This window comes from Bidens hawaiensis, unplaced genomic scaffold (genome assembly GCF_021521415.1).
Source record: "Bidens hawaiensis isolate Kalapana, Puna unplaced genomic scaffold, B.hawaiensis_p1.1 tig00009048_1, whole genome shotgun sequence".
In the NCBI taxonomy this organism is placed as follows: domain Eukaryota; kingdom Viridiplantae; phylum Streptophyta; class Magnoliopsida; order Asterales; family Asteraceae; genus Bidens; species Bidens hawaiensis.
In genome coordinates this window covers 11,727-37,178 of record NW_027491662.1, presented here as the reverse complement: position 1 = coordinate 37,178, position 25,452 = coordinate 11,727, and the positions used below count along the sequence as shown (strand labels likewise).

At 34.4% G+C, this 25,452-nt stretch overlaps 2 protein-coding genes and 1 pseudogene across 2 annotated transcripts; 2 read left to right on the top strand and 1 right to left on the bottom strand.

The window, feature by feature from the left end:
- Nucleotides 1–1,960: 1,960 nt before the first annotated feature.
- Nucleotides 1,961–7,293, top strand: LOC143530890 (phosphatidylinositol 4-phosphate 5-kinase 9-like). Its single transcript, XM_077026304.1, has 9 exons — nt 1,961–2,032; nt 2,541–3,806; nt 3,886–4,053; nt 4,177–4,342; nt 4,939–5,049; nt 5,142–5,329; nt 5,462–5,619; nt 5,711–5,870; nt 6,941–7,293. Exons 2-9 carry the CDS (start codon nt 2,590–2,592, stop codon nt 7,215–7,217), a joined length of 2,445 nt encoding a protein of 814 aa, XP_076882419.1. The 5' UTR covers nt 1,961–2,032; nt 2,541–2,589; the 3' UTR covers nt 7,218–7,293.
- Nucleotides 7,294–10,177: 2,884 nt separating this feature from the next.
- LOC143530887 (ras-related protein RABC2a-like) lies at nt 10,178–12,307 on the top strand. Its single transcript, XM_077026302.1, has 6 exons — nt 10,178–10,316; nt 11,031–11,099; nt 11,238–11,303; nt 11,441–11,562; nt 11,851–11,979; nt 12,064–12,307. The coding sequence occupies exons 1-6, from the start codon at nt 10,178–10,180 to the stop codon at nt 12,175–12,177; spliced, it is 639 nt and encodes a 212-aa protein (XP_076882417.1). The 3' UTR covers nt 12,178–12,307.
- A 1,706-nt stretch (nt 12,308–14,013) lies between these two features.
- Nucleotides 14,014–15,248, bottom strand: LOC143530886 (signal recognition particle 43 kDa protein, chloroplastic pseudogene; annotated as a pseudogene).
- Nucleotides 15,249–25,452: the final 10,204 nt, after the last annotated feature.

Genomic DNA, 25,452 nt, shown 5'->3' with positions numbered 1-25,452 from the left:
TTTTAATAAACTCTGATTTGAAGAACTGTGTTTATGAGTAAATCCGACGCTAAAATAGGGTCACCGGGTTCGGGGCCTTACAATTAAATATAATAAAAAACCGACGTACGTACCTGGACAAAAGAATCCATTCAAATATCCAATAGCAGAGTTGGAAATAAAACATATTTTTGTTAACTATTAAATTCAATTGTAATCAAATGATTAATTTAAAGCTAGATGCAAACCGACATTTATTTGATTAATTCAAGCTGTCTTTTAGGAGGAATTCAAAAGGAATGACAACATTTTGATTACGACTTCAATTTTGTTTTTCATTTCTCTAATATCTAGAGATAAAAAAATGTATATGGACACGATAAAGAATCAAATTGTAAGAAAATAAACAAACCACATAAATAGTTGTAGATTACGATAGATAAATACAATGAAAGACATAAAATTAACGATATCCTTGTGTGTTAATATATCCGTCTTAGATATCATGGTTAAATCAACATATAAATGTATTTATAAAGTTTGGTAATTTTCTACTTAAAATTGTAATGATGAGTGATGGTCATATGTTTAAACCTAACAAATGGTTTGATTATTGATTAAGATAGTAAAACACATAATTACATTGAAGAAACACAGAGAAAAGTAGATAACACACAAGATTTATGTGGTATAGTTAATAAGTAGTCATCACATTTACATGGAGTATAAAGTAAAATTCTGATATGGGTCGTGCCTAATTTGAGCGTGGCACCCCTCAAACACTATAAGAATGGGCATAGGTCATAAGTGTCCACCACCTAAGACACTTGGACGTCATTGGACTATGCTCAACAACTCTCCGTGATGGTCAAGTTATTAGACAACCATTTTACTTCGGTATGGATGCCTAAAATAAATGTAGATTTTGTCTAAATTAGACGAAAAAATAATATGTGAATATGTAAATCTTAAATAAAATATGACTATAACATTAGTTTTTATCTTAGTCAGAATGTTACCGATTGTGTTTGACAACACGATTAAATGTTAGGAGTGTAATTAATTACATTTAATTATCCAAACAAAAATTATAGTTTGAATTAGAGGTAGGCAAAAAAACCCGGTTTTGGACTCGACCCATAACCGAACCCAATCCTACCTGACCCAGGGATACGAACCGAATTTTGGCTCTTAGAAAGATTGTTCCCAAACCCTAGCTCACCGGAACTAGTTTCACAGTTACCGGTCAAAAACCAATAAGAACCCGACAAAAACCTTATCATACCATATCCAGAAGCGTATCTTAGATTCCGGTTACCAAGACACCATATTTGTGCACCTCTCCTTTGAATCTTAGGTATATATAAACGAAACATTCATAAAATTATCTCAATCTATTAGATTGTTTTATTCTTAAATGAAGGTTTTTCATGCATTTGACCCGAGTTCATGGGAATGGGTCTAACCAAACCTAAATAACCCTTAAACGAGTTATAACATCTCATTATACTAAAAATTAATCTCATCAAATATTTGATATGAAAATCATATAAAATAGGGATAACCTAAAAATTAATAACCGATTTATTATTTTTTTAAAAAGATATTATTTATGATTAAGAAACAATATTATAATAAAAAAATAAGCGGATCATGGGTTTCACTAAACCCATATAGCTTTTTAACCGGGTATAACCTCTCATCTATTAGTAAAACCATTTTATTATCAAATCCTAAGTATATTATTAACTTTCTTATAATAAATAAAATTAAAATCCAAAAAAATAGATAAATATAAAACACGAATAATGTAAAATAACCCCGTAATAATAAAAGATAAAAACTAGTATAGCATAAAGAAATATTAAACAAGTGCTACCGGTAAAAAGGCAAGAGGCTAAAAAAAAGAGAGTAGAAACTGGAAGTAACATTTTGAAAAGTGTATGTATTACTTTAAATCCGCTCCATATATAAATAGTCAACCTCAACCGCACTTCAATTCATTACAGAATCTATCAAACTCTCCTTTTACCTCTCTCTCTACTATTTTCCGGTATACAATCTCTCTCTAAAACTATACGTATACGTATTTCTACTTTTGTGATTATATCTGCGCTACGATATTATCATTTTAATCATTACTCTGTAATGTTGCTGTTCATCAATCTGATATATATCTTTTGGTATATATGTGGCTGAACTGAATGAAGCTGTGGTGAACAAACAATAATATATGCTTCATTAGTTGACTTTTCATGAAACTAATTGCAACTGCAGCTGCTGTTGTTTGAATTTGAGTTTAATTCACGCTATACTTCATGATTATTAATTAATAGAATATGTGTGTAAGTATTTGATTTAGGTTTTCTATGTCTGTAAACTAGTCATTTCATTTCAACACCTTGTACTCTATGCTTATAAACTTGTACTTCAACAACCTACATGTTGCTTCATGGATCTGAATCTCTCTTTGAGAGATTATTATAGATGTTATTATGACTTTCTATGTGTATTTTCTGTTTTATTTATTTAATTGATTTTGTTTTGAATATATTAATTAGGGTTACACACCAAACATTGAAGGTACTGAATAACCTCTAGACATTATGCATGTCTGGCCCTGTGGCCATAGCGGACAACAGCACTGAACCGACACTATCATTTTCAAACAGAACACGATCGCTCGATTTCGCAAATGGAGAATCCTCGCGGTCTTCGATTGAAATCGTCACCCAGTTTGGAGAACTTAAGCTCCAGAACGGGGAGTTTTACTCCGGTTTTCTTCGTGGAAACGTACCCCATGGGTCGGGAATGTATGTTTGGTCAAATGGCTGCAAGTATGATGGTGAATGGAGACGTGGAATCTGGCACGGGTATGGGAAACTTCATTGGCCATCAGGGGCTAAATATGAAGGGGACTTTTCTGGTGGTTATATGCAAGGAACCGGGACATACATACGAGCTGATAAACTAGTTTATAAAGGTCGGTGGCGGTTGAGCCGAAAACATGGGTTGGGTTATCAAACGTTTCCTAATGGAGATGTGTTTGAAGGGTCTTGGATTCAGGGTTCACCAGATGGGCCTGGTAAGTATTCGTGGGCTAACGGGAATGAGTATTCGGGTAATATGAAAGCCGGGAAGATGTCGGGTAAAGGTGTGTTTACATGGACTAACGGTTATTGCTATGAAGGTAGTTGGTCTAATGGTGTTATGCACGGTTTTGGTGCGTATACATGGTGTGATGGCGGTCGTTATGTCGGCACGTGGACATTGGGGTTAAAAGATGGAAAAGGCACGTTTTATCCAAACGGGTGTCGGCTGCCAGCTCGACAAGAGCTATACCTTCAAGCTTTGAGAAAACGAGGTTTGTTATCTGACTTACAAAAGTTTAAGCAAGTGTCACGTATTCAGCACGCGTCTTCGATCGATATGGGACTGTTTAAAATCGGTGGTGGCCGATCGTCTAACAGTAATTCATCTGAAAAGTTTTCAAAAGATAATATTTTGAATTTGGATGACGCGCGTAATAAAAATGTTTCTTTGGAAAGAAGATGGAGTTTAGAAGTTGCTATTGAGAAAGTTATGGGAAATGATTTGGCATCTTTGATGTCTGATTCTGGTATGGAGGATGATACTAAAACTCCAATTCTTGAAAGAGAATATATGCAAGGGATTTTAATCAGTGAGCTTGTGGTTGACAGTACCGGTTCTAAACGAGAAATGAGAAGACAGAGGAAGTTAGTTAAAGAGGTTAACAGGCCCGGTGAAGCCATTATTAAGGGTCACAGAAGTTATGATTTAATGCTCAGTTTACAACTTGGGATCAGGTACATATTATGGTTTATTACTATTTTACATCTTTTATACTGAGCCGATGAAGATTGAAGTTTTAAAAAATGTGATTAGGTATACCGTCGGGAAAATAACACCAATACAAAAACGTGAAGTCCGGGCATCAGATTTTGGGCCTAGAGCTAGCTTCTGGATGCAATTCCCTAAAGAAGGGTCTCAACTGACACCTACTCATCAGTCTGAAGATTTTAAGTGGAAGGATTACTGTCCAATGGTATTCAGGTTGGTCGTTAAGTATTTTTATACGATAGCAAAAGGTTTGGAACACCATCTAGTTGCATTAGTTTTTTTCTGTCATGCACAAATCATTTTCCAATTCTGAAATGATTTTTTTAAATACACCAGGAACTTGAGAGAGATGTTTAAGATTGATGCTGCTGACTACATGATGTCTATTTGTGGCAATGATGCTCTTAGAGAACTTTCGTCTCCCGGGAAAAGTGGCAGTGTCTTTTTCCTGTCCCAAGATGATCGTTTCATGATTAAGACTTTGAGAAAATCTGAAGTGCAGGTAACCACATTATATGAACCGGTTGATTCAGGTTATGTTTAATCTCTATCTGGTTGAATATTTCCAAAGTTTCTTAAAAGAGTTTTTTTAATGCATAATTTCCCTAATTTATTTTTTAAAGTTATATTCTTTGTAACTCGTGAAATAATATAACTTTTGCAATCATATTTGACACTGCAGTGTAAATCTTTTAGACAAAAGGTGTGTTGGCCAATCCAACCCGACCATTGACTGTCGACATTACCCGTTTTGAGCTGTTACCCAACGACCTAATTTTGCCTGATATTTGTGTCTAGTTTTATATGGTTTCACATAAGTGTGATCTGTTTCTTTTTTTTTTCATTTTTTTTTTGCTTGTGAATTCTTGATGTTCTTCGAGCACATCTATGAGAGACTTTGCTTTTGATGTTTTCTGAGCACATGTATGAGATTTTGTCTCTAGACCTTTAAATTCAACTCTGGTGTGTTACATAACCTCCTGGGTTGTGCGTTCAATACATAACTACTTATAAGTAGAGAATTGCAAGAACCGTACAAGCAACATATAGCTTTAGTCGGCTGTGTCTAGGGATCCTCTAACTTGTGTTAAGTTCTAGGTTCTTCTGCGGATGTTGCCGGACTATCACAGTCATGTGCGGACATATGAAAACACACTGATAACTAAATTTTTTGGTCTCCACAGAATAAAACCATCAAGTGGTCAAAAGGTAACATTGTGTTTTACTTTCATCAACAAGAAACCTTATAGTATTGTATTTTTGTCTTGGCACCCCTGATACAATTTATATGATTATTTCAGTTCCGGTTTGTAGTGATGGGAAATATGTTCTGCACAGAATTAAGGATTCATAGAAGATTTGATTTAAAGGGTTCGTCACTCGGGCGGTCTGCTGACAAGGTTGAAATAGATGAAAACACAATACTCAAAGATCTTGATTTGAACTACTGTTTTTATCTGGAACCTTCCTGGCGCAGTGCTCTGTTAAAGTAAGTACTGTTTTACAATTTCTATTGGCCACAACTGGTTCTTTAAGTATCAATGAATTTCGCTTCAATAATAGTGTTGTATTACCGTTGAAACGTAAGACCACATGACCATATTTGTCTTTATATATGCAGTCAAATTGAAATCGATAGTAACTTTCTAGAAGCTCAAAATATTATGGATTACAGCCTTTTGCTTGGTGTTCACTATCGAGCTCCTCAGCACTTGAAATCATTGATGTCTCACAATCAAAGTGTTAGAACAGATGGACTGGGAATAGTTGCAGAAGAAGGTGTTTGTATCTTTCAGTTTGACATAAGATTTCTGCACTTTAAAGCATAAAAAAATACAATTCCTAATTTGTTTTGTTGGCTTAACTGCAGAATCTATGGAGGATGAGATATCACCACAAGGTCTTGTTTTGGTGCCACGTGGATCTGAAGATGGTAGTGTTGTTGTGGGCTCACACATACGAGGAAGCCGTCTGAGGTCATCAGCTACTGGTGATGTAGAAGTGGATCTCCTTCTCCCTGGCACAGCAAGGTATCATAAATTAGTAGGCTGGCAATTTGTTATGCATTTATGAATAAATTTAGGTTATATTTAATCTCTAGCAGGTCCAATAAGTAAGCTAAATGATTTAATTAAAAAAGAAAGAAGGTCAAATGTGTTGATCTTTAAAGTGTATAAACATGCATAAAACATTAAAACCTACTAAATCTCTTATTACTAATGCTATTTCATTATTCTTGCACTAAGATGGGCTTTAAATAACCTTTGCACTTAAATATGTATAAAATATCAAATAAAATGATAGCAAAATGTGTTTGCTGGTTGGTCCAGCGGCTCCAGCCCAATCCAGCCTGTTTTAATCTTTTTGAAAAAAAGAGTTAATGTTGGTGAGGTCATGGTTTGAACACAACAAAAACTCTTAACAAAATATCATTCCATTTTGGACCACTATAAGAAATTAGACAAGAAATTTAGCATACAAAAATATGTCACAGGTAGGGATGTTAACAGGCCAGCTAAGCTTGACCTGTTTAACTTAACAGAGCTCAAGCTTGAGCTCGGCTCGTGAGTGAACAAGCTTTCAAGCTTGATCTATTCTTGGCTCGGTTGCTTGTTTATTATTTTAATCATTTATTTGATTTATATAAACATATGTAATTGTTTTTTTTTAATTTATATATACTTATAGTTTTAACTTTAGAAATACAAAATTATATATATTATTTAGTTATTGTTCTTATAATTATATAGAATGATATCTATTATGTGTAATAAAATTTATTATACTTATATAGAAAGATAAGTCGCTATTAATCGTAGCAAAATGAACGCATAGAATGCCCGTAATTTGCTTGGTATAGTGATGGATTCATGGCTGGCGGTCAAAATGAGTTGTGGTCAAACGGGTCAATTTAAAAAAAGTACCAATATAGTTCGCTATATTTGTTTTTCTGATGGCTAGTGGTGACTAAGACGGTGGCGGTGGTGGGTACCGTATGGTAATGGCATCCGAGATTGCCATAACTAGTTTCCTAGTTGTCTTTTTGGTAATTAATCATGGCTCTGTTTTATTTAATTATTTTCTCAAATTATTATGGCAGGTTGCAAATACAGCTAGGGGTGAACATGCCAGCAAGAGCTGAGCTCCTTCCCGGAGAAGAAGAAAAACAAATGTTTCACGAGGTATATGACGTCGTATTATACCTGGGTATCATTGACATATTACAAGAATACAATATAACAAAGAAGATTGAACATAAATATAAATCATTTCAATTTGATTCCGTTTCCATATCGGCTGTGGACCCCACGTTTTACTCGCAACGCTTTCTCCAGTTTATCCAGAAGGTATTCCCTCAAAATGGTGCAGCGAACTAAAACTGTTCTGCATTGCAACATCCGGCTACCAACATGCATTGCGAGGTATGGAAAGTGGATATTATGAATTTTGTAACATATCGGTTCTTAAACCTAACTATTGAATACAGATTGTTATTTCTTCTTTCATGCTGTTTTTATTTATTTTGTTATGTGTGTTAATATCCTTGAAAAAAAAAACTAGGGGTTCATTACCATACACTAGAAGAAACATGGCATGAAAGTAAAATATGGTTTTGGACCTTTTGGTTCTCATTTCTAGCATGTTTAATATACAGGTAATGTTTGGTTTGATATGCTTAACCAGTTTGATTATTGTTAGCAATGTTAAACCTGGCAACCTGTTTATGACTTGCTTAACCATATATTACAACCTATCCACCCGTTGATGAACCTTTTAACACGTTTAGAATCCATTTATATTATGCGGTTCTCGATCAAAGTGACCAAAGAAATAAGAAGGAAGTCATATAGTAAGTAGATGAGTGGTGTTCCTTGAACTTTAAATCAAAAACAAACTAAATGTACAATCAAGAACAAGAAACCACTAATAAAGATAAATATGAGTGGGATCGTAATGCTGAGTGGAAGCGGCGATAAAATAAGCAGAGAAAGTAATTCTTAAAAAGTGTTTTTTATTAACTTTCCGAATGACTAAACCATCATAAGAGGCCTCTTTATATAGTGATTTCTAATATTGGCGAGTATGCCAAATTTCAAAATTACAAAATAACAATTGGGATTGTAAAAAAAGAATATTAAATGACAGTCTAAATCTGGTGACTGCTAGAAAACGTGTTAACTTATTTATGGAAAGTTGAGTGTTCCGAATCTTGATCGAAAAGTTTTATTGGGTGAACTCGGAGGCTTAAACGATGGATCTTGAGCCTGACAACTCCGTGGTTTGCCACAAGGTCGAACTCATCAAGACCTTTCCGTTGACTTGTAACGGTCCATGTAATTTCACTGTAGTCTAAGTTACTCCCTTTTTAAGTTTGGGCCCGTTTGGCCCTTAGTTGGTCCATATAAGAGTCTGCTAACTCTTGGATCAACTCCTCATCAGATTGTGGCACATACGCACGAGGAGATTAATCGATACATATCATTATAACATATCAACTCATTTAGATAAATAAGTTAAATAGTGTTTAGATTCTATGATTTTAAGTGTGTTTGTGTTAGAATTAATGTCTTTGACACAAATAAACATACAAGTTTTGTTCAGGTTCAACATATCAACCTGCTAAGCCACGAACTCGATACGATTGTAATCCCGGATAAAAAACAAAGGTACATCCAACTAAAAGTCTAGAACAGAGGGTGACCCACATTGGAAATATGGTTTAAAGTTGAGCCCCATTTCAGTCAAAGGCAATTAATTTGGTAAGCCCTACATGGCTTTTTACAGTAACATCATAACTCTCCTTTCCCTTTGAGCCTGTGGGCTTTTCCCCTAGGAGGCTATTATAACCTACCCATGCTCATTTTGTGCTTCTTTTATTTTTTTTGAACCTTTTAATATGTTTGATTTCTATTTATTAAGGAAAAAAGTGCATTTATTTGTTTGTATTAGATAGAATGACATTCTTTGGATCAAAGGATGTAACGTCTATTCATTTGAAAAGTACATTTTTGCTCTTGGGGTTTTGTTTGGTTTATGATTAATCAAATCAAGAGTTTTAGGATTAAGTCACATTCAAACTTATGCACAAATGCTACATTCTTATCCTTTCTAGGGTTGCATGCTTACCAAACACTGCTTAATTAATATATAATCCAAATTCAATATTAGCAAAACAATTAATTAATAAGACATTTTTATGATCCAATATAATGTCATTGACAGATTTTTAGTATTAAATTGAATCAAAGAAAAAAACATGATAACTATTTACCGTGACAACCAAATTTACATAATAAGATGAGACACCAAAATATTATCATGATAAAAAGTTTATAAAATTTAAATTTGTAAGGTGTTTTTTTTTTTAAAAAAAAAATCATAGAATAATAAATGTCAGTATTGATTCATCAAATTTAATTGGACTTTTTTTTTCCTAAATAAAACCAATTAAAGTTTCGATATTGTTTTATTGATTATTTTTATTTATGAATGTTAAAAGTGTAAGATCTTAATAAAACGATTACGGAACTTGAACACTACTTTATCATGTTTACATGATACACAAGGTTTTAAAATTGATGAGAATGATCTATCATCAAGTAGAATCCAAAATTTTTATAACTATTATAAATAGCAAAATTACTCCTTTAAACGTTAGACCGTGTGTAGTGAATGGAGCCTCTATGAGAACGTTTTTCACCATGTGGTACCAGGTCATCATAGGAGCTTTTTGGCTTAAATGGGTGTTGTGAATGGAACATATTCAAATAATTTTCTCATTAATATTTTTTATATTAAAAAAATAAAATAAAGCAGCCAATCATATCCCCCCTCTCCCCCCATCCGACGACACTGCGGATGTTCTTATGTTTGGCTGGGCAGGGGGTAAGCATGCGTGTGTTGACCTCACTGGGGTGTCCCCGTTGGTGGGGCTGAGAGACAGTGGCTTCGTACCGGGACAGGCGGTTTTGAGAGCGGAGTCTAGGAAGGTTGCTAAGCATGAGACATCGTGTTTGGAGAATCAGCACGTGTTCATTCCATTTGCCTTCGACACTTTTGGATCCCTAGCTCCCGAGGCGGTTCGCTTCTTGGAGCGGGTGCAGAAGGTGGTCCACAGCGACTCGCAGAGCCCGAGGAACCAAGGATTTATATTTAGTAGAATAGGCTTTGCGATTCAAAAGGGGATAGCGGCGCAGCTTGTTGCTCGCTTACCCATTCTCTATATAGAATCTTAATTTATCATCAGAGTACAGTTTGTTACATTTGCTGCTGCCATTTATTTGTGCATATTCTGTTACACTGATTTATTTGTTTGTTGAAAAATATATAGAGTAAAATGAGTTGGTCGTATGCTTTGTCATTCAAGATCTTCCTCATCGGAGATTCCGGTGTCGGCAAAAGTAGTCTTCTCCTCACTTTCATTAACTATTCAAATGCTAATGTTGACGACGATCATCATCTACCACCTACTATCGGTAATTATTAACTCTCTTCTACTATATTCATTCTTTCCTTCAATCCGTACAGTAGTGTAACAGTTTGTATATGTGTTTTCTTATGAAATGCGGTTTCATAAACTCTTTCTTTCAAAATGGAAAACATATATATATATATTCATCAACCAAGAATTGATAGCGATTTTACTTTTGCTTTTATTGTGTAACATAAATAACTCAAATGCGTTATGCGGCCCGCATAGTTCTGTAATAGGGGCTACTGTCGTAGAAGTGTAATTCATGTCACATCATACAAGTCATATGATTTCTAATCAAGTCTACATAAGAGTCTGTCAGTCTTGTCACTTCATACGGCTCATGTGATAGGACGATACACGTGATGACTTTGTAAGTGTCACATCATATAGGCCATATGGTTTGCCCCTCATACGGCCCACGAGACCACATGACCATTTTTAATTTGTCAACATATCAATGGTGAGTGTCATGGGTGTTTCTTTAGACGCGTCCGTGCAATATTAATTATTGTTAAAACAGTCTCCCTGTCTTCTCGGCTGAAAGTTGTATCAGTCGTTAAGTTTACAAGGGGGCTTGATGTGAGTGGAGGGTATAGCTTAAACTTAGGATCTTGTAGATAGTATTAAGTGCATCTGACCATCATCAGACATAATGACATTGACATGTTATATTCGTGCGTTCTGCTAATACAGTTGACATATATCTGTTGACCAGGCGTTGACTTTAAAATCAAACAGTTAACCGTTGCTGGGAAAAGAGTAAAACTTAAAATATGGGACACAGGTATGGATTACCAGTAATAATAATAATAGTCCCCAACATTATTTTAAATTGCTGCAATATATTAGTCATTGCTTTACGTTTGCATACGGTTATTTCATAAAGGGTTTCTGATATGTGAACTAATGATGTTTGTTGCAGCTGGACAGGAGAGATTTAGGACATTGACAAGCTCTTACTTTAGAGGTGCCCAAGGGATAATTCTTGGTACGCGATCGTTATTGTTATATATATCCAAAACCACATATTCAAGAACTATATAATTTAGCTTGGATGTTGATATAACCGCATGTTCTTTCAAGCTTATTTAATGAAATATTAATAAAAGACTGCATGTGTTACAGTTTATGATGTTACAAAAAGAGAAACATTCACAAACTTGTCTGAAATATGGGCTAAAGAAGTGGATCTTTATTCCACCAATCAAGATTGTATCAAGATGCTTGTTGGGAATAAAGTAGATAAAGTAAGCTCAAGATTCTCTTTCAATGTTGACTTTCTTGTGATCCCACTTCCATTTTTCAATCCAATTAACTAATTCTAAACAGATAACTGTGTGAACACTTTGTACATATTGCTTTAAATCTGAGACATAAGACGCGTTTTACCGTCTCTCTCACTGCATACAGTTGCTTATGCATTCTTGTAACTTTGCTAAAGAGTGGTCCTATCTAGAACTCGAGCAGTCGTTATTTGGATTTGCAAATATTACCATGCCCCATTTTTGTAAATTTAATATTAAGTTGTATTTCAGGAATCAGAAAGATCTGTGAGCAGGGAAGAAGGCGCTGCTCTTGCAAAAGAACTCGGTTGCATTTTTCTTGAATGTAGTGCTAGAACTCAACAAAATGTACACAAATGTTTTGAAGAGCTTGCATTAAAGGTGAACTTAGTACCCCTAATCCCCTCAGTATTTTCACATCTTTTAAACACATTCACCAACTTTTCGTGAGGTTTGATATTGCAGATAATGGAGGTTCCAAGTCTTCTGGAAGAAGGGTCTACGGTAATGAAGAGAAACATAATGCAGCAGAAACCAGATCACCAGGCTGCAATGCATAATAGTGGTTGTTGCTCATAGATATGTAACCAAATATAACATGTAAATGAGTAAATTTCTCATTTCCCGTGCGTGTAAAGTCGTTTATCTTTGACACTGCATTTAGCATGCTGCTTTGTCGGTTTGTAAATAACTTGGCACTCCCATCCAATGATTTGTTGTGAATTTTACTAGTAATAATAATGTGTTTTGAAGTATGGCATGTAAATTAACCGGACGCTAGTGAACCGTTTATTTAACAAACGAAAACATGAACAAAAAGCTGTGTTCATTTAATCAAAAGAAGTATATGAACTCATGTCTTAAGCTTGTTAATTGATATTCATTCGTTTAAATTCATTTACATTTTCATTTTCATTTAGATTTATTTATTAGTTATTAGCGATACTAATTGGCCTACCATGCAACAACCCGAACAGATTTTAGAACAAAGTCTTCAGTAATTGACTTAACAAACGAACAAAAACGCTTCATTTTCTCCAATTATGCCTGTCTGTTTATGCTCGTTCATATACATTAATTTAGAATATCGACAAATTAACACATACATTTTCTTAATGAACGAACATGAGCAAGAAATAAAAATCTGTTGGGGTGTTCGGTAAAATGAATGAACAAATTCCATTCATATCTGTTTGGTTCGTTTACAAGCCTAATCTTGTTTTATAATTCAAGTTGTAACATATTAACCACATGACCACAAACATCAAAAAACACAAACCTCAAACAAATCAAACACCAACCTTTCCATAAACATTTGTCTTGGTAGGGGACATCCCAATCGAAAGCAAAAGTCGAACAACCTGTCAACCTCCTCATGTTCCCCTCTGGCCGCATGATGAAGTGGCTATGATCCAGAATTTAACATTCACTACATGAAAAAATTTCATGTTTATAGTTAGCCAAACGATCAAACGCTCAAAACCCGTTGACTATAGTCAAATATTTGAAATGCTGACCTGGACACAAGACAGATGACCATAAAGACAGGTAAGCTGAAGAGCAGTATCTCCATCCACAACTGGTTCATCAATGTTGCCACCATCTAAATTGTCTGATTTTGTTCTAAAAGTTAACCAAAAAGATCATTAAAAACAACAATTTTTTTCTCTAATATTTACAGAATCATCGCCCTAGTCATGCAAATGACCCAAGCCGCTCGCGAGCTACTCGAGATTGGATCGCTAAAAAGCAAAAAGCTTGAAACGATCTGAGTGTTATCGAGCCCGAGCCTCAAGTAAACCTCGTTTAGTTTTGAGCCTAAGCCTGAGCTCGAGCCTAGTACTGGAAGACTATTTAGGCGCGTTGAGCCTAGCATATTTTTTAGTTTAAACTCCTTTGGACGTCTATGTATTAATTTCACATTGCGAAGCCAAGATCGAACCAGGCTTTGAGTCGTTTAAGGTATTGCACACGACCTCGAGCTGAGCTTAGGCTCGTAAAAACAATAAAATAATGTATATGAATTAATCAAAAAATAGTAATTGAGCAGAACTTGAGCTTGTAAAACCGACTCACTAGCCGAGCACGTACTTAAGCAAAAGGTTTACAATCTAGAAACGCGTACGCCTAATCAAATTGCAAATGAATTCGTTCTTTCGAACATTATAGGTATATTCATAGAACAACATTTTGGACCTATTTATTTGATTTATCATGTAAAATTACTCCATTTTGAATCTTTGGATTAACCTACTAAAAATAAAATCATCTTCACAAAACCTTTTATACATTTGTTGCTTCCATTCAAATCTTTTATCATGTAACTAACAAAATACCACCAAATACAATTAATCTAATATTCCACTCTTGTAATTCTAATTTCGAAAAAAAACAATGGTACTAAGACACGTCGATCTGTCAACCCATTCCATTACTAGATAACGGAGTCGTGCTAGAACCAACTTCGACTCCTTCACGACCACTACTTTCAAACGCCTTTATCAACTCGGGATCAACATTTTCTTCTGGTTCCCAAGTCGCTTCTTCTATATCCGTCCACTTAACTAAATACTCACTCTTCCCTTCCTCCCCATCCCGTCTCCCCACCAAACACTCCGCCTCAGCGTATTCAAACCCAGCTTCAAAATCTTTAATCAAATCCTCCGCAATCAACGGAGCCTTGATCCACTCGTTATCCCCGCCGTCCTTCCAATTTACCAAATACTCGAGATTACTCCCCTTACCTCTCTTCTCCATGATCTCCTCCACCTCCGCGTACTCGAATACCGCCCCTTCTAATATCTTAATTACACTTTCCAACCCTAACCTTTTAGCAAATTGCACCGGGTTTCCCTTAGGTGTCGCATTTAAAACCTCGCGCCCCAAATCCAACGGCGTCCGTCCCCTATCATCCCCCGCCTCGGGGTCCGCTCCAAACTCCACCAATAATTTCGCAACACCCGGTCTCACATACCCCGCTGCCATATGTAACGCCGTTAACCCTCCACCGTTATCTCTGTGCATGACGTCAGCACCCGCCTCTAATAATATCCTAACACATGACTCCGACCCTAGTCCGGCCACGAACAGTAACGCCGTCCGGCCGTCGGCATCGACGGCGTCAATATCCCGGCCGTCGCCGGAATCGATTAGCTCCTTCAGTGCGCGGTCTTCGGCTTTCTTGACGGCGGTCCACCATGGGCTTTCGTACTCTGCGATGACGTCAGCGGCGATTAAGTTAGCTGGGACCCAGGTGGGTGCGTGGTCGTCTTCCCATTCGATTAAGTACTCCATTCCGGTAGCGGAGTCAAGTGCTCTGCTTCCGATGATGGTTTTGACTTCGCCGTAGGTTTCGTCTTGGTCGTAGGTGGAGAATTGAGGTGGGTCGGAGTCGGATTGTGGGTTTTGGATGGTGGTGGCGGAGACGGAGACGGAGGGGTTAGTATTAATATTAATATTAATAAAGGGGTGGTGGTGTGGTGGTCGGAAACGGAGGTGGGAAGGTGGGAGTTTGGGATGGAGTTTGAGGGTGGAGAGAGATGGGTTAATGCAGAGAGCGTCCATTTGGTGGTGGTGGTGGTGGTGGAGATTGGTGGTGGTGTGGACAGTATTGATATGAGAAAGATGATAGGATAAGAAATCTGAAATCCAATCCAATTTACTCATTGCTGGGTATTTTGGTCTTTTTAGTGGACAAGGCTAATTATGTAATTTGATTATTATTGTTGTTTTATTTTTATTTAGGAGTTTATTACTTTATTAAACTTGAAGTATTATGTGATTTAGAAGACGGTAGAGGACGGCTTGTTTCGTCAAAACTGTGGAGGACATTAAATTGTTGGGATTTCTGTGGATAAAAATATCGTTCGTCTTTCAAAACTTTGTTGTGGAAAGGTTGGTGTAATTTTATGCTGTAATCTTGTTTTCTTTTGTTCGGTTTCTAGCTTCTTGCTAGTTTTGTTAATGAAATTTGCCGTTCCAAAAAAAAGAAGATAGTAGAAGAAGATGCATTTTCTCCGTAGTATACGTTATGAGGGGAAAAGATCCAATACAATAATGTCTTAACGTACATTACGTACGAGAATCCATTTTTCACGAATCGATCCATGAAATCACATCCAAACATCTCGGAATCGTCAATATATATCCAATCAATCATTTGTTCACCAAAAAAAACAGTTTTGGATGGTTAATCGATCAATTTTTCACTTTTTTTTTCACAAAGGCTGTTTTTTGAGCGTTTAAGTTTTGTAAGCGAATTCTGAGCATTTTTATATTTTTGCCTTTGAGTGTCTCGCATAACTACCGTACGTTAAGGTATTAGCGTACACTAAATGCACCTGTGTTATGAATATGTGTGATGTAAATGCACATTATAGGATGCATTGGAGCAAAGTGGGTGGATAACAATTGGAGAATGATAACTATACTTTTTGTGATCACGTCTTAAAAGATACGTCTATCTTTTTTCTTGTGTTTATTAAACTTCGGGATCTGCAAAGGAATTGTGAGATTCACTTGAATTGATATGATTAGCCGGTGATGCGTATATTAACTCAAGATTTGTACACGACTAATATAACGAATTCATATGTATCTTGGGAATTTGTCTCCCATAAAGATGGATGAATCTATCTCAGTGGCTGTCAAGTTATTGACAAGGTGGGTCCCATTTGAAAATTTTGAGCGCATGCTAAACACACGTATAAAAAACATGAGAAGATATTATTGTTTTGGTGTGTTTATAAAAATATCCCATGAATTTAATGTTAACTAGTAGGCCCCCCCCGCGTTGCGGGGGAGTTGCATGACAGTTAAAGTTGAAAGTACATGCTGGGGTTTGCGAAGATTAGTAACAGGGGTTTGCGAAGATTAGTAACAAAAGCCATTACACGTGTGTGGGTTGCATAATTTGTGTTTTACACAGTGATGGTTTCAATGTCTTTTTCATCTTCCAGACATGTTAGCAGTCCGGTCAAAACTTCAAGGGATGACCTCCCAACAGTTTGGGCTGCAATGACTATGATCCAAAGTATAGGAAATTCCCCAGTGGTTAACGTATTTGACTGAACAAATAGGAAAGGTAATTATGTTTAATGAAGCAAAACTTAAAAAAAAATATCATCCAAGTCAAACAAATCAAGTTTGACTTCAAAATAACTTGAATAAGACGATCAGACTTTCAAAAAATTTAGACCGATATGTTAAATGTAGACAATTCTGATTTCTAGATTACTTCACTTTGACTAAAAAGTCATTACCAGGGTTAATTCCATTAGAGTTTGGAGACCTACCTGGTGCAAATATAGTAATTTGCTGAATAATTATATTATTTAATGCCTGCATCAACCAACTATATAAGTAAACAACATTTTATAAAGTAAAACCATAAAGGGCACTCGATTAAAACATATCATTCATACCTGCTACATATTGAATGTACATTCCATGAAGGCAAGTCAATCAAACAACTCGAGCATATGAATTCAATTAAATATGGAAGTGTGTACTTCAACTTGCCTGCACGAAATTTGTCCCACCACATGCCTCGTTGACCATTAATCGTCTTGTTATCTTTATAAAGAAAAAACAAACACCAATATCAAACAAGTGACCCCAAACCATTATGATCCGTCACCAATCCTATCCGCGTGCCAAATATGAGACTAATGATTTCCTTTTGACTTTATATTAGTTACCATAGAACCATTGTATACTATTATCTCACAAAAATGTTCAACGATTGAGCATGTTGATTTATACAACGTTTTCCAAGTCATATCGAAGTTTTTCTGTGCAAAGTGTTCTCTCGAGTCAAATATATTACTCCGTCCTGGTTTCATTCCGTTTGACAAATCTGTTATGAACTCAATTATAGAGTCTAGGGATCTCACCACCTGCACAAATCAAATCAAATCATTTCATTTTTTGGGTCGTTTCACGCAAAAATTAATAATTACGTTTCAACGAAACAACTATTAACCGGCTCATATGTGGTCGTTTTGGGGCTAAATGGTGAATGCAGGCTGCAGCTCCTTCAATCATCCCGAACACTTTGACTTGCACGTAATTCTTTCCTAGCCTTGGATCTACCAGTTTATCAAAACCCTCGTTTTTAAGCGCTTGATTCAGTAGATGTTGGGCCTGAAAGTATATGATCATGATTCATGAAGACCAATAAATTCAAGTTTAATAAAATAAAATGGAGACCAATGAAGCATAGTAGCATACTCATGAGCCATAAATATGAGTAAATCACAAAAATATTTCATTTTCCCGCTGTTATATATATATATATATATATAATTTTATTTACAATTATTAGCATTTAGAGAAACCTATGTAATACTCTGGATGAAGTTATTTTAAGCAATCATTTATTAGTCCACTGTACCCAATTTGTACTCGAGCTGCACAATGAACTCATAGGTGCCAATCTTATATGATCTAACCAAGGTTCCAGCTTTAGGCAACCCAACCCAGCCGAAGCTTAGGAAGCCATATGAAGAAACCGAGCCTGACTACTTTTTTCATGAGCTGACCAAGATTGGGATTAGATCAATTCATATAGCCAAATTCTGCTTAATAGTTCTCAAAATCGAAGTTTTCACACTTCTCTTCCAACCAATTCAAAGTCATTGCAGAGTGTTATCATCATTAGCAAAATTTCACAATAGAAGATTAGAAGGCTCAAGCGAGCATCATAGCCATGAATGCTCAGCCAACATGACTAAGCACAAACCAACATATTTTAAAATCGTAAACAAAAACCAACATACCTGCAACAATTTAGACAGAACGAAGTTGAAGGCACCGGTAGAAACCGGAGATGAAATGGGGTGGTTGCCCAATATCACCGCCGCACCTCCACTACTGCCATAGACAACCGTTGCCGCCTAGGATTCCTTACAACAGTCAATTGGAGCCATATAAGTTAACCGCCGTCGCCTAGGGTTCCTGGGTTACAGTCAATTGGAGCTACAGAACGTCGCACAACATCAAACAATCGAAATGAGACATAAACAGAGTGGAAGAGCAACATAGCAGTGGTGGCGTTGGGCTGCTTGTATATGCTGAGATTGATGGAACATATTGCAAAGCAGAAGGTACAAGTGGGAATGCACCGACCCCTGAAATCTAACTATCTATGTTAAGGGTGACAAACCCAACCCAAATGGATTGCTTTGGGTCAATATATATAAACTTTAAAGGTAAAATGAGTTAGGATGGATTATAAAATTTTTTCAAGTGGGTCAGGATGGGTTAAAAATATACAAGTGAGTTTCATTTATAGGTTAAAATGGGTCAAAACAAAATATCCAAGTTATCCAAAATTTATCTAATTCAAAATACCCAAACTATCATGTGCGAAACAAAACTCATCTGAAACCCAAAAATGATAAAGACGAAACAAAAATCCCGAGCCGACTAAAACGAAACAAATATACAAAAACGAAACTGAACCGAAATAGAAAAACGACCAAAACGAAACCAAAAAAAAAACGCAATGAAACCAAAAAACTGACAAAAACGAAACAAAAAAGTGAAATGCAACCGAAAAGCTAACCAAAACTAAACAAAAACACCGAATCGACGAAACCGAAACAAAACTGAATCGAAATAGAAAAACAACAAAAACGAAACAACAAAAACGATATGAAACCGAAAAGTTGACCAAAACGAAACAAAAAAAAAACGAAATGCAACTGAAAAACTGACCAAAACAAAATAAAAACACCGAAACGGCCAAAACGAAACAAAAAATCGATACAAAGCTGAATTGACATAGAAAAACGATCAAAACGAAACAAAAAAAAGCGAAATGCAACTGAAAAGCTGTCCAAAACAAAACAAAAACACCGAACCGGCCAAAACGAAATAAAAAAACCGAAACGAAACTGAATTGAAATGGAAAAACGACCAAAACGAAACAAAAAAAACCGATATTAAACCGAAAAGCTGACCAAAACGAAAAAAAAAAAAAAGCGAAGTGCAGTTGAAAAGCTGATCAATATAAAACAAACACACCAAATCGACTGAAACGAAACAAAAAAACTAAAACGAAACTGAATCGAAATAGAAAAACGACCAAAACGAAACAAAAAAAGCGAAATGCAACTGAAAAGCTGACCAAAACAAAACAAAAACACCGAAACAGCCAAAACGAAACAAAAGATCGATACGAAACTGAATTGAAATAGAAAAACGACCAAAACGAAACAAAAAAAGCGAAATGCAACTGAAAAGCTGACCAAAACAAAACAAAAACACCGAAACGGCCAAAACGAAACAAAAAATCGATACAAAACTGAATTGAAATAGAAAAACGACCAAAACGAAACAAAAAAAGCGAAATGCAACTGAAAAGCTGACCAAAACTAAACAAAAACACCGAACCGGCCAAAACAAAACAAAAAAACCAAAACGAAACTGAATTGAAATAGAAAAACGACCAAAACGAAACAAAAAAAACCGATATGAAACCGAAAAGCTGACCAAAACGAAACAAAAAAAAAACGAAGTGCAGCTGAAAAGCTGATCAATATAAAACAAAAACACCAAATCGACCGAAACGAAACAAAAAAAACCAAAACGAAACTGAATCGAAAAAGAAAAACGACCAAAACGAAACAAAAAAAGCGAAATACAACTGAAAAGCTGACAAAAAAAACACAGTACCGACCAAAACTAATCAAAAAAACCGAAACGAAACTGAACCGAAATAGATAAACGACCGAAACGAAACAAAAAAACTTAATTGAAACTGAAAAAATGACCAAAATGAAACATAAAAACTCTAAATGCAATTTAAAAACCGGACCAAAACGAATCAAAAACATCGAACCGACCAAAATGAAACAAAAAAACTGAAACGAAACTGAACCGAAGTAGAAAAGCGACTAAAACAATACAAAAAAAACCGATATGACACCGAAAAACTGACCAAAACGAAACAAAAAAAGCGAAATGCAATCAAAAAGCTTACTAAAACGAAACAAAAAAACTGAAACGTAGCCGACCAAAATAAAACAAAATGAATCGAAACGAAACAAAAAAAAAACGAAATGAAAACAAAAAAAACTGACTAAAACAAAATAACACTTAAACCTAAAAAACCGAGAAATCGAAACCGAGCAGATACCGAAACCGACCGAAATGAAAAAAAAACAAAACCGAACCGAAAAAAACCCTGAAAACTCGAACCTGAATTGGTAGAAAACGTTTTTTTTTTTTTTTAACGAGGATGACGTGGAAAACATTTTAGTTATTTTACATTTTGCGTTTTTTATATATATATTTTGGGTTATTACTTTTTAATATTTTTTTTGAATAATTTTTTAAGGGGTTTTTAAAACCATTTGTATGTCAACCTTCACTTGGGTCAAGATGAGTTAGCTTTACCCATCTTGACCCATATTTATCCTAACCCTCTATTTTAAAAATTCATCCTGACCCCATACCCATCCTAACTCATACCCATCCTGACCCATCACCAAAATTCAACCCAACCCACTCACATTGCCACCTCTAATCTATATAATTGTCCACCATGAAATCCTACGTGTCACTCTCAGGTTGTCCCCCAATTCTCTAGAACAACCAGATTGCTTGATTTCTAAATGGAGGCTTCTCATGCATTTGACCCGAAATCGCGGGTACGGGTCTTACCAAACCCATATATTCTTTAAATGAGTTATAACATCTCGTTTATTTGTGAAACTTTTTCATAATCAAACAGTAATTTTCGCGGGTCATGGGTGTCACCAAACCTGGATAACTCTTAAACGGGTTATAACATCTCATTTATTTATGAAATAACTCCTTAATTATCAAAGAATAATTTCTACGGGTTATGGGTCTTACCAAACCCTAATATCTCTCAAATGAGTTATAATATATTATTTATTGGTAAAAACTTTCATCCTCAAACCCTAATTTAATTTATCTTCTTTACATGTTCTCCATTGCTGGCATATCATCTCCATCGCCGGTTAACTACCGATACTACCCGCCGTCGTCAACTATATCAACGTCTCCTTTTTCATTAGATAAATATTTGTGTTCATGCTTGTTTATTTAAAAAAATCAACATGTTTGTGTTCATGTATTTTTGTTCGTTAAAAATCTAAAAACCTACACATCTCAATTGAAAATACCCAAACGCAAAAAAAAATATAATAACAAACTAATATATATGTATTAAATTAACACAAACTACGTTAAAAAAATAAAATAAACCATCATAAAATAGCGAAACGATTAAAAACAAAAACTTAAATAAACTCCCGTAACACGGAAGGATCAAACTAGTTGTATATATATAAATAAGATAATATTGCGACAACAAAGGCTTCACGCACAAGTTGCACGCCTTGACGTCGGTTTAGTCGACTTTCTCTCAATCCCCCCCCCCCCCCCCCGTTTTTGACATACGAGCTCTCCCATGGAATCCTTCTTTAGTCGTGCCCTCCGCTAATGTTTCCACATTAGCACACCCACGCCTCATAACTTCCTGTGTGATGTGATCTGACATATTAAACATATCTTAACAAGTCATCGTAAGAGCATTCACATTCAATCTATTAAAAATGCGAGTGAAGTTATTATAATGTACGGAGTGGTTTATGGTGTTGTGAGTGAAGGAGAGAAAAATACAATTATTTTTTGTATATTAGAAAAGTTATTATGCACACCTTGTAACTTTTTAATATATTTTGAAAATGGTAGTGGAAGGAGAGGAAAAATGTAGTGTTGTTTAGTTTAATTTTGAATTTGGAGATAATAGATTGGATGTGAATGCTTAAAGATGTTATTGAACAGCCATATATATCTTATAATCGTTTAAAATGTAAAAACGAAACTATAAACATAAAAAACATTAAAAAGTTATGATTTTATACATCTAATCATTTATAGGGCTGTCCAAACTGCTCGCCGCTCGCTCAAAAATTGCTCGAAAAACGCTCGTTCGATTTCGGCTCGGTTCAGTTTAAAAACAATCCAAGTACGAGCAAAGCCTCGCTCGGTTTGGCTCGGTTCGTTTTGCTCGAATTATTTTTTATTTATTAGTTTTATATATAAACTTTATGTATATACACAAAAGTATACTATTTTTTAAAAGTTTTTAAAATTTCTCTCTTTTGTGTTGAATTCTAAGTTCAAATGTAGACTATAGCCGCTCGTTTTATATATGTTTTGCTGGTAACTTTGAGTTTATACATTTTAAAGGTGGAAATTTATACAATTTAGAGTTGAAAGTCTTGAATTAATAATATTTTGAAGTTTTAGAAATTTAAAATTGGAAACTTTATACGAAATCAAGCAAAACCAAGCCGCTTGGTTTCGAACCAAACCAAGTTCAAGCATATAGATGTCGCTCGTTCTTTAAATTCAGTCCACTCAGTTCCAGTGGCGGACCCAAAATTTTTTTTCATGTGGGCGCGGAAAGTTTTAAGCATAGTATGACTATCACTATATAATATTTTTTTTTCGATTCATACCGGGTCAGGTCGATCCGGGAGACATGATAAAAAAATTTAAACTAAATTAAATGTCACATACATAACAAAAACATGTCAATCGTCATTTAAATTGAACAAAATTTCACATGATTCAAGAGAGAAATAATATTATTGCAAGAAATGTAATAAATGAATATGGACAACTAGTTTTGTTTTAAGTTTTAAATGCTTAAAGCTAAATAAAGAAAATATAATTATCCTCTTTCTTCAATTAATATAACTAATAAACTATAATACTTATCTATTTAATTAATATAACTAATTAAATTATTTTAATTAGAAAATATTCTAGAACTTATTTATTTTTATAACTAACTTTTTGTTTCTTGAATTTTTATCCTACACAAGTATAATTTATTCATACATTAAAATTTCTTTCTATCCAAAACTAATTTCTTCCAATTCAATATATTAATATCCATCAACACATACTTATATTATGATGAATAATAACAAAAAACTATTTTACATGTTTTTGCATTAGATATCAACAAAAACATACAACCTACACAAAAACGTATAATCTACACTTGTTCTAAGAATAAGACAAGAATAACCTACACACGAAAAACGTTTAACCTACACACAAAACTCATCATCAATAAAATACACATGCACACAAAAACATTTAACCTACACACCAAAAACATATAACCTACACACGAAAATTTTATATTACACAAATACAATTTATTCCTACATTAATTTCTTTTCAAAACCAATTTCTTCAAACTCAACATATCAATATTCATTAACACGTAGTTATATTGTAATAAATAATACAAAAAACTATCTTACACATGTTTGTATTAAATGTCAATAAAAAATATACAACCTACACAAAAACATATAACATACACTTGTTCTAAGAATAAGAAAACATATAGCTTACATGCGAAAAACATATGACCTACGCATGTGTAAGGTATGTGTATCTTTGTATAGTTTATATAATTGTTGATGTCAAATTACATATGTAAGCTATATATGTTTTTTGTATGTTGTACGTTTTTATTGCTCAACAAGTGTAGGTTATATAACTCTATGAAGGTTGTATATTAATTGTTTACATTTAGTGGATACATTTGTATGACATTTTTTTTATTATTATTTATGACAATAATTTTTATAGGCATACCAATTGAAAAAAAAAAATATATATCATGTTTTGATATTTAATGTTAAAAAATACGTTGATATATGCTAATATATTGAGTGAAAATTATTTTTTTAATATAAAGAAATAGTATTATATGAATAAATTGTATTTATGTTGAATAAAATGAAGAATGTATAAATAAAAAATAAACTAAAGTAGTGTTTTTATCTTTTTAATTATTATAGTTAAATTAGTTAGATATATTAATTAGAGAGAGATTTATTATGGTTATATTAGTTGTATTAATTGGAAAGAGAGAGTGCATTTATTGTTGTATTTACATCTTTTTTATTTATTTTTAAACATTTAAAACTTAAAAAAAAACTAGTGATCCATATTCATTTATCACATTTCTTGCAATAATATCATTTATCTCTTAAATTCAAACATATATATATATATATATTAAAACATGGATGTTTCTACTATTTGAACTCCACAAACTATATGTGTACTGCTTGCTATACTAAAATAATACTAACATAAATATCAAATTTTAAATTAAACACCAAAAAGCATAGGTAATAAAACTAAATAAATAATTTAGCATATTATTGATTCAATCAAATATTAATAAAGTATTTACAACTTAGGTTATAGATCTAAGCCGGTTACTTGTAAGTCATCAACCCAATATACAGTGTTAAATAGATTCTTTTTTTTAATATTTGGTTGGGCTTTATTTAAAAAGGCCCATCTTATATCAAATAAAATAACTACTAACCCTAAGTCCGAACAAGTAAAACATATTTCTTCCTCTTCTTCTACATGTTCTTTACATTTAACAGCAGGAAAAAATTCAGATGAGTAGGTGCTAAAAGTTTAGGGATCTAGGGCAGCAGGAGACCTTAACCATATTTTAAGGGGGGCAATTGGAATTTTCGCTTAAAAATTACATTGTAAATATTTTTTTAAGGGGGGCAGCTGCCCCCTTCCTATAAACCTCGGTCCGCCTCTACTCGGTTTGGCTCACTTTCAAGCCAAACCAAGTATGAACATATTCGCGTTTTGGTTAATCATTTACCTTCAACAAATAGTTTTATAGATATTTTCTGTCATTATCATAATAATTCCATTTCTCATTTAATAAGAAGAGAATTTGTTCTTGTGTATGAGGCGGTTGAGTATTGGAATATTATATCACACAAAAAGTAACTTTTAATGAGAAACAAG

Coding starts and splice junctions, on each gene's coding strand:
- LOC143530887 (XM_077026302.1), top strand. CDS start 10,178: ATGAGTTGGTCGTATGCTTTGTCATTCAAGATCTTCCTCATCGGAGAT. Junction 10,317..11,030: donor TCATCTACCACCTACTATCG/GTAATTATTAAC, acceptor TCTGTTGACCAG/GCGTTGACTTTAAAATCAAA. Junction 11,563..11,850: donor TTGGGAATAAAGTAGATAAA/GTAAGCTCAAGA, acceptor GTTGTATTTCAG/GAATCAGAAAGATCTGTGAG.
- LOC143530890 (XM_077026304.1), top strand. CDS start 2,590: ATGTCTGGCCCTGTGGCCATAGCGGACAACAGCACTGAACCGACACTA. Junction 5,050..5,141: donor AACCATCAAGTGGTCAAAAG/GTAACATTGTGT, acceptor TGATTATTTCAG/TTCCGGTTTGTAGTGATGGG. Junction 5,330..5,461: donor TGGCGCAGTGCTCTGTTAAA/GTAAGTACTGTT, acceptor TTATATATGCAG/TCAAATTGAAATCGATAGTA.